Raw genomic sequence first — 10,000 nt, 5'->3', positions numbered from 1 at the left:
TGGGAGGAGATCCCTCAGGAGACCATCCGTCGTCTCATCAGGAGCATGCCCAGACGTTGTAGGGAGTGCATACAGGCACGTGGAGGCCACACACACTACTGAGCCTCATTTTGAATCGTCTTGAAGAATTTCCACAGAAGTTGGATCAGCCTATGTTCTCATTTTCCACTTTGATTTTGAGTATGATTCTGAATCCAGACCTTAATGGGCTAATGATTTTGATTTCCATTGATCATTCTTAGGTTATTTTGCTCTAAACACATTCCTCTGTCTAATAAATAAAGATTTTCAGCTGAAATATTTCATTCATCGAGGTCTATATTGTGTTTTTAGGTGTTCCCTTTATTTTTTTGAGCAGTATATATACATATATATGTGTGTGTGTGTGTGTGTGTGTGTATACACACACATATATATATACGTGTATATATATATATATGATGTAGGGGAAAAAACTTCAATTAATAGCAGTACAAGCCTGTTTCGTGCATCACACACTCATCAGCTGCCAAGTTAGCTAATATATATATATATATACACACACAACACACACACTTTTATGGATGCAGCGTTATAAGAATATACCTCTGTTTAATTCTATGGTTTTATGCATCAGGGCATAAGTCCGAACAGCAGAGGAATCTATCATCACATGACACAAAGCAGATTTTACTTCATCATTTTCATTAATTTTCCACGCTTACCCTAATTAGGGCCGCAGGGTGCTGGAGCCTATCCCAGCATTCCCCTGGGCGGAAGGCGGGGGAAACACCCTGGACAGATCGCCAGTCCATCGCAGGGCAGACACACAGATTCATATACACACCCACACCTAGGGGCAATTTAGCATCTCCCTTTCACCCGACCTACATGTCTTGTGGGAGGAAACCGGCGCTCCTGGCGGAAACCCACACAGACACGGGGAGAACACGCAACCTCCACACAGATTCCCTGGCCGGGAATCGAACCCAGGACCTTCTGGCTGTGAGGCGACAGCGCTAACCACTGCACCACCCTGCCGCCCACTTCATTACTTAATTCAACCAAAATTAAGCCGATGACGAGCTGTCGTATCAGTCCAGAGGGATTGTGAAGCGGGTGCCGTTACTTCAGCGTTCAGCCGCAAGCAGGAGCCGCGGCAGTTCCTGGGGTGCACATCTCTCCAGTAACAAGGCTAGCCAAGGACAAATGATATCTTTGATCGTGCTCCTAGAGGAGTCAGGGAAGGTTCACAAAGCCTTTTCCAGGAAACAGAAACAGGCCCATCACCTGCCAGCGAGAAAGCTCTTTTTCAAATAGAGAACTTTAATTGAATTTGGCAAATCTATCCAGGACGGAGCATCTCGACAAATTCACAGGATTCGAACTTGTTGTATCCAAGAAATCACAACAAATCTTACGCTTTACTTGGTAATCTGGTTTTCTGTCGACATGGGAGGTGTTAAGAGTTCAGTATCAAACCAGGCCATTCAACGCAGCATGGCTCATATTCACGCATTTGCACTCAGGCTCCCTAAACGCCGTCTTTCATACAGCAAAGAACCAAAAGCATATGACCACACGAGTCTCTTACCGGCCGTAAAGCATGGCGGTTAAGGGGTGATGGTTTGGGGCCGGTGTGCAGCCGTGAGTCCGGAGCTGGTCTGCGGCCGGGGTATCCCAGACCACGGGCGACCGCGTTAACCAGTCAGCTAAAGGATCCGACTTGTTAGCCAAGGACTAGCGAGTCTAGTCATCCGTGGTCGATACACTACCCCCCCCTCCCCCTCCTTCGTCCATACCAGCTCCCTCACGCCTCTGGGCACAACGCGCTTCCGATGGCCTCACGGTCTCACCGTCCCACTTCTGACACCAACGTAGCGAATCCAGAGGGCAGCCGGGAATCTGCCGCAGCTGGGAATCGAACCTGGTTAGCCCAGACCACGGGGCGACCGCGCTAACCAGTCAACTAAAGGGTCCGACCCGTTAGCCAAAAGGCTAGCGAGTGTAGTCGTCTATGGTCGTTACACAGCCACAGGGCGCGGGAACCTAAAACGTGTTTGAAACCCCCCCTGCTTTTCCCCGCAAAAGTCTCTCTGGCGCAGAGAATCCTACGGGAAAGTGGGAAGCTATCTGCCCGGCATGCTAAGGCTCGGCTGAAAGTGGCTCGTGCAACAGGGCCATCATCCTAAGCACAAAGTAAATCTATGATTAAATGGCTGAAAAAACAATCAGTGCTTTGGAACGGCAATGAGAAAGTTGCAGATGATTACCTCGGGCTATTGCTGCCAGAGGAGGCGCTGAAAGCGTCCGCGGTGTGCGCTTATCCCCCCCCCCCATAGGACACACATTTTCCATGTTGGCTTATTTCTTCTTCTCTTTTTCTAAATTTATTTCTGATTTTCCCCGTTTTCTCCCAATCGATCCCTATTTTAGTTCAAACACCCACCCTCGTACTGCATGCGTTCGCCAACTGCATCTCTCCGGCCGGCAGCCTCGACGGAGACGCCGTGACAAGGCGACTCCAGGCCGGACCACTGCTTTTTCCGACACACCCAGAGACGCATTCATGTGACGAACACAAGCCGACTCCGCCCCCCATCCCGAAGACAGCGCTGCCAATTATCACTGCTTCATCCAGTCCGGCCATAGTCGGATCTGACGAGACCGGGGCGCGAACCCCGGTCCCCAGTGGGCAACTGCATCGACACAAAGCCGATGCTTAGACCGCTACACCACCGCGGACTATGTTGGCTTATTTCTGGATGAATAAACAAACGGCGAAGACGGTCGTTTCCTCGCACAAAGTTCCACTTATTTGTTAGCACCTGGTGAGGACCAGACGGGGTCTAGACGGGTCCTCCCTCATACGTAAAGGCGTAGCACTGAGCTTACTCAAGTCACTTTACGCATCTGCCCATGGACTCCCATACTACCTCCCCGGCAGCCCGGTCCTCTAACAGGCTGTCCCCCGTAGTAACCGGAGTATCTTCCTAATCACCGACACAGGCACTCCCCTCCAAATCCCCCCCTCCTGACACCCGCCAGCCATGGTCTGTGTTTCCGCTATGAGTATCACAGATTGGGAAGGGAAAAAAACCCAGTGGGTCAATAAGGATCTAACTTCTGCCTCTTTATTTCCCATGTGACCGCAGGCCTAATTACGCCGTGCGTTAATCAGCGCTGGAACAAACATCCATAATCAGCAAAAACAGACAAAGGCCGGCTGAACGGGTCTCGGCAAACAACAGCAGATTGTTCAGGTGAACGGGGCAGATAACGGCACGGTTAGGGAGTCATAAAAACCGGTGCAGATAACGCAGTTGGCTACACGGGGGGGGGGGCGGTTACCGCGTTACGCCGGACACGAGCGGGATCCTGTAAACCTACCTCGGGCGTGACGTCTCGCGGAGCGAAGCCGGTGCCGCCGGTGGTCAGGATGAGATTGAGTTCCTTCTCATCGCACCAGTCCACCAGAGTTTCCTGTTGGCGCGAGACACACACACACACACACACAGTAAGTCATAAATACTATAATGATCACAACAAAAGCAGACAGAATGAGAAATGGGACAAAAGCAAGAATAATAAGAGATATTCAGAGCGATGCAGATAGACACAATAGACACAGATAGATAGACAGGCAGACAGACAGATAGATAGATAGATAGATAGATAGATAGATAGATAGATAGATAGATAGATAGATAGATAGATAGATAGATAGATAGATAGATAGATAGATAGATAGATAGATAGATAGATAGATAGATAGATAGATAGATAGATAGATAGATAGATAGATAGATAGATAGATAGACAGACAGACTGACAGACAAATAGATAGATCGATCGACAGACAGACAGACAGACAGACAGACAGACAGACAGATAGACAGATAGACAGATAGACAGATAGATAGATAGATAGATAGATAGATAGATAGATAGATAGATAGATAGATAGATAGATAGATAGATAGATAGATAGATAGATAGACAGACAGACAGACAAATGGATAGATAGACAGACAGACAGATAGACAGACAGACAGATAGACAAACAGACAGACAGACAGACAGACAGATAAAGACAGACAGACAAATAGATGTATAGATCGATCGATAGATAGATACAGACAGACAGACAGGTAGATAGAAAGATAGATAGATAGATTGATAGATAGATAGATAGATAGATAGATAGATAGATAGATAGATAGATAGATAGATAGATAGATAGATAGATAGATAGATAGATAGATAGATAGATAGATAGATAGATAGATAGATAGATAGATAGATAGATAGATAGATAGATAGATAGATATTAAATCAGTCAGTCACACTTGTGGGTCTCCAGAACAGAAGATCACTTCTGCACTGGCTCTCCCTGGTCATCCTGTGTGTCTGACTAGTTCTAACAATCTGAGAACGTTAGAAAAATAAAAAATAAAAATAAAACACAGCACATCACAGACATCTTCAAAATTAATTTCCTACTCTTTTTTTTAATTGTTTTTATTTTTTGGACACCCCCCCCGTCCCGTTTTTCTCCACAATTGTATCCGGCCAATTACCCCACTCTTCCGAGCCGTCCAGGTCGCTGCTCCACCCACCCCGCAGATCCGGGGAGGGCTGCAGCCTACCACGTGCCTCCTCCGATACATGTGGAGTCGCCAGCCGCTTCTTTTCACCTGACAGTGAGGAGTTTCACCTGGGAGACGTAGCGTGTAGGAGGATCACGCTACCCCCCCGAAGACTGACCAGAGGAAACGCTAGCGCAGTGACCAGGACACCCCACATCCGGCTTCCTACCCGCAGACACGACCAATTGTGTCTGTAGGGATGCCCGACCGAGCCGGAGGCAACACGGGGATTCGAACCGGCGATCCCCGTCTTGGTAGGCAACGGAATAGACCGCTACGCTACCCGGATGCCCCAAAATTCATTTCCGACTTGACAGTGGGTACATTATGACCTCCGTCAACAAAGCACTAACAGTTTTCCAGTTAGAGCCTTTACATGGCAGAGATAATGAAGACAACCTTCGGGTCATCCATCCGCTATCCAAACCGCTTATTCTGCTCTCAGGGTCACGGGGATGCTGGAGCCTATCCCAGCAGTCACTGGGCGGCAGGCGGGGAGACACCCTGGACAGGCCGCCAGGCCATCACAGGGCTCACACACACACACACACACACACAGATTCACACCTAGGGACAACTTAGTACGGCCGATTCGCCCGACCTTCATGTCTTTGGACTGTGGGAGGAAACCGGACACCCAGTCATCCCCCCCCCCCCCACCAAAAGTGACTGGGAGCGTAATGTGAGTGAACTCATCAATGAGATGTTGGGATGTGATGCTGAGAAGAGGCTATATCGCTCCTGAACTTGTGAATCAGCGCTCCGCTTGGGGGGGGGGGGTGTCATGTCATGTCACGCCGAAGCCTCTCAATGACAACATACAGCGGGCTACTCCACTTACAGAGAGGGATCAATCTAACAAGAGCCCCCGGTGGCAGACGTGTGGCTGAGGCAAAACAATGAGTCAGTGACATCGAGATAAGTCAATAATGGGGAGGGCGTGTGTGTATGTGTGAGAGAGAGGGAGAGACAGACAGACAGACAGACAGACAGACAGACAGACAGACGGACAGATTTGATGGATGCAGATGACCGACAAAGAGCGATGCCGTGCAACTTACCTTAATCTCGTCTATCTCATCCGGCACTATTTTGTAGGCCACGATCATGCCCCCCAGCCTTGGAGAGAGAGAGAGAGAGAGAGAGAGAGAGAGAGAGAGAGAGAGATTATGGGATTTTAAACTTATAATATCACAGAAACAGTGATACCTCATATATTTACTGATGCACCAGTACCGACTCCGATATTGGATATTATTGGATATCGGGCCAAATACACCCAAAGCCGGGAGTCACATGTCACGAATAAAAGCAAAATGGATTGATTTACTGTGTTTTTGGCACTTGGAAGCCGGTGTTTCTTTAATGATGAGTAAAACCCTGATTCTATCCCGATTACTTTGCCCTTTGACCCCAAGCTGATTATCTAAAGTCTGCACCGTTCGGCAAAAGCAATGGATCAGAACCCGGTATCAGACCGGTATTTAGAAGTGGTGTGAGCAGTAAGAAACGATATCGGTGCATCCCCACAAACGAGCACCCAAAGAGGGGTGTGATCATTAACACGCAGGGCAGCACACACGAGGCTTGGTGGCGATTCAGTGCCTTGCTCGGGGAAACGTCGGCAGGCATTCTCCCTGCCGATAGGGGGTTCAAAACCAAGTCCAGCTGGGGGAAGGGTGCTACCCGTGTCCACTCTGCCACCCTGCTGTGGGCTCTCTCAAGGGGCAGACCGCTTACGTGGGACCTTGCGAATCCAACCAGCGACCTGCGCCGCAGGTCAAAGGTCAACCCTCGTTCTCCACCCCAGCAGCTCTGCACTGCGCACTATGTGGTTAAGCAGAGTTTGAAAACAAGACACGATCACACACACACACACACACACACACACACACACACACACACACACACACACACACACACACACACACACACACACACACAGACACACACATCCAGCTGCACAACCACGCCGCTTTTTTAAAGCCACAACGTTTCCCCGCCATTTAAAAAGAGTGGGCAGATGGAGGGACTACTTAGTCACCGGCGGATGCAGACATAAAGGAGGCGGTGAAAGAGGAGCTGGGAGGACAGGGGGAGGACAGAGAATGCGAGAGGGGGGGGGAAGGAAAAGGTGCAGAGCGAGCGAGGTGGAGGGACACAGTGGGAAGAGGAGGGAGAGAGAGAGAGAGAGAGAGAGAGAGAACGCCCTTGAACGTCCCCTCCAGAAAGGATTTCCACAGGACGGCCCGCTGGAAGGACAGAGCTGCTGCAGAACAGTGAGACACGGGGTCCTCTTGTGGTCAGGCTGAGTATCACACCCCCCCCCCCTCAAAAAAAAAAACAAAAAAAAACAACAACCACCCCGGGCTCAAGGTGAAGGCTCAACTCAGACACCCCTTATGTAACCCCCCCCCCCTCTATTTTTAGGTGAGCACTGCATCACGTTTCCCCTCTTGATGCTATGATACACCTCCCTCGGAGTCGGTGTTTTTATCTCAAGCGCCTTGCCGTGCTCCAGCCACGAAGCTACGCCAGGGATGGGACCCTCCCGACCAACCACGGCAGTGTCAGCAGCATCACAGCGCCACCCGCTTAGGTGAGGCGACCCGAGCCAGCAGCATCCGTCAAACAAAACCTCGGCCCTGCTAAGTAGGCCTCCGCATCCTGCAGACGAGAGAGGACACGCCGGGTGAGACGACGCCAAACACTGAGTTGGGCCCGAAACAATGGGTGGAGCCCGGGGGGGGGGGACGCTATCCAGCACCACCACCCAAAAAAAAACAAAACATCAGGACAATTCAGGGATGGCCATTTAGAAGCACCTGTTTATAAATCAAATGTGAGATAATTCAGAGCAGCTAAGAACTCCTGCTTTCACACACACACACACACACACACACAACTCCAACACAAACCACACACGTGCGCACACTGACACACATATTAACACACGCGCCTCCTCTGATAGTACAAGTGATTTAATCTTTTATATGGGGGAGAGCATTTGGGCATCTTAAAGTCTATATTTGATGTATGTGAGTATGTGGTTGTGTGTAAGTGTGTGTCTGTGTGTGTGTCTGTGTAAGTGTGTGTGTGTGTATCTGTGAAGGTTTGCGATACACCTCGGGAGAGTAAAGGGCTGTCAGGGCAAATCATTTCTCCCTCTCCCTCTTCCTCTCTCTCCCCTTCTCCCTCTTCCTCCCTCCCTCTCTCTCCCCTTCTCCCTCTTCCTCCCTCCCTCTCTCTCTTTCTCCCTCTCTCTCCCCTTCTCCCTCTCTCTCCCCTTCTCCCTCTTCCTCCCTCCCTCTCTCTCCCCTTCTCCCTCTTCCTCCCTCCCTCTCTCTCTTTCTCCCTCTCTCTCCCCTTCTCCCTCTTCCTCCCTCCCTCTCTCTCCCCTTCTCCCTCTCTTCCTCCCTCCCTCTCTCCTTCTCCCTCTCTTCCTCCCTCCCTCTCTTCCTCCCTCCCTCTCTCTCTTTCTCCCTCTCTCTCCCCTTCTCCCTCTCTTCCTCCCTCCCTCTCTCTCCCCTTCTCCCTCTCTCTCTCCCTCTCTCGGGATTTCTATGCCTCTCTGTTTCAGCCCAAATGAAAATATGCTCAACACAAATAACTAGGGTTCCTTCCCGCCGTTTCCTAGGCAACCCCTCTGTCTGAAGCCTCTAGTTGCTGTGTTGCTCATTGTGTGTGTGTGTGTTTATTTATTTATTTATTTTGGCAACACACTACTGGGGATGCCATATTTCCAAAAGGGAAATACATGTGCTTGAATGGATGGACATGTGCAAACATGTACGTGTGTGTGTGTGTGCGTGTGTGTTACATCTCCTCGGGACTGTTAAGTAGGCATCCCTGTATCTGGACTGTACCCGTGTGCACGTATCAGTATGTGCATCATAAGAGGATGCGTGTATGTGTGTCGTATGCACACCTGCACATATCATGTGTACAGTAGTTGAGTTTTGTGTGTAGTTTGTGTACCTCTCTGTACATGTGAGCTTACATATGTTCTTATTTACATACATACTGTAACAATCATGAATGAGTAGACTCGCTAGCCTGTTGGCTAACGGGTCGGGCCCTTTAGTCGACCGGTTAAGGTAGTCGCCCGTGGTGCGGGAGATCCGGGTTCGCGTCCCGGCTGCACCCTGAATATATTCGAGTATGCATGTAAGCATGTATGAATGTACCTATGAAATGTTTAATATAAGTTATACGTGTGTGTGTGAATGAGTATGTGCGTGCACACTCTGCAATGCAAACACAACGAGGCAGCATGGCTGATTGAATCGGAGACGGCGTGGCCTCCGGTGTCTACATGTGGGTGGGTGCCCCATGAAATGAGGGAAAGCCTGTAAGAGCGGCGAGGCCCCCGCGCCATCTTTAATCTGTAACACCCGTCCGTGTCCTCCCTCACAGCAGGGGGCGACCACACGAAGAGTTCGTCTTTAAACTGCGGCGAGGGTTTGGAGAAGGTGGTCGTTCTCCGTTGTGGTTGTGGACGATGCTGACCTCGCCGACAGCAGTGATGGAGGTGGTGGGTGGTGGTGTGTGTGTGTGTATGTGGGCATGTGTGTGTTAAGTAAGTTTCCTTTAGTAATCCCCTCGGGGAAATTCAGCTACTGCGACTTAACCCCTCCTAGCTGTGATCTGTGTAGCCAGCAGCAGTGCAGCATCCGAGGGACCCACACCAGTTCTCTCCCCACCGCCTCGGTCAGGACCGCGGCACGCCAGAAAACCCACGGGGAGAACACGCAAACTCCGCACAGAGGACGGCCTGAGATGACCCCCCCAAGGTTGGACGACCCCGGGGTTCGAACCCAGGACCTTCTTGCTGTGAGGCGACAGCGCTGACCACTGGGCCGCCGTGTGCCGCCATTAGGAGATAGGGGTGCAGGAGACGCTATAGCATCGGTCTGAAAGCCCTGAACACCATTGCCCAAACTTCTCCATACCTGAAAGGTATGCAGAACAAGAGAGACAGTGTGAGAGAGAGAGAGAGAGAGAGAGAGAGAGAGAGAGAGAGAGAGAGAGCAGTATCGTGTGAAACGATGAGAAAGGGTGAGATATATTTTCAAAGACACAGTGAGCACAAGAGTAATAATGTGTGTGTGTGTGTGTGTGTGTGTGTGTGAGAGTGTGTGTGTGCACGCATGTGCAGGCCAGCTGATGATCTCGGTGGTTGTAGGACACTTCCATTATGAGACCCATCTGCCGCGGTGATGTCATTAATAATACAAGCTGTTTGTACAGGGCACTCACTCTATTACTTTTTCTCTCGCACTCTCTCTCTCTCTCTCTCTCTCTCTCTCTCTCTCTCTCTCTCTCTCTCTCTCTCTCACACACACACACACACACACAGTGCATCGAGCAGC

General features: G+C 50.1%; 1 protein-coding gene across 2 annotated transcripts in view; it reads right to left on the bottom strand.

Moving 5' to 3' along the window:
• The window catches only part of gphnb (gephyrin b), a 146,757-nt gene that overhangs the window by 90,257 nt on the left and 46,500 nt on the right, over nucleotides 1-10,000 (bottom strand). For both annotated transcript variants that reach the window (XM_056294358.1, XM_056294359.1), the window contains exons 3-4: nucleotides 5,690-5,747; nucleotides 3,370-3,462 (exon numbers count right to left, since the gene is read on the bottom strand). In XM_056294358.1, coding sequence (XP_056150333.1) covers nucleotides 3,370-3,462; nucleotides 5,690-5,747 — 151 coding nt within the window. The remainder of the gene's footprint in view (nucleotides 1-3,369; nucleotides 3,463-5,689; nucleotides 5,748-10,000) is intronic.

The sequence above is a fragment of the Lampris incognitus genome, chromosome 15 (assembly GCF_029633865.1).
Source record: "Lampris incognitus isolate fLamInc1 chromosome 15, fLamInc1.hap2, whole genome shotgun sequence".
NCBI classification, from domain to species: Eukaryota; Metazoa; Chordata; class Actinopteri; order Lampriformes; family Lampridae; genus Lampris; species Lampris incognitus.
The sequence above is the reverse complement of the archived record's forward strand: the minus strand, read 5'-3'. Positions and strand labels throughout refer to the sequence as shown.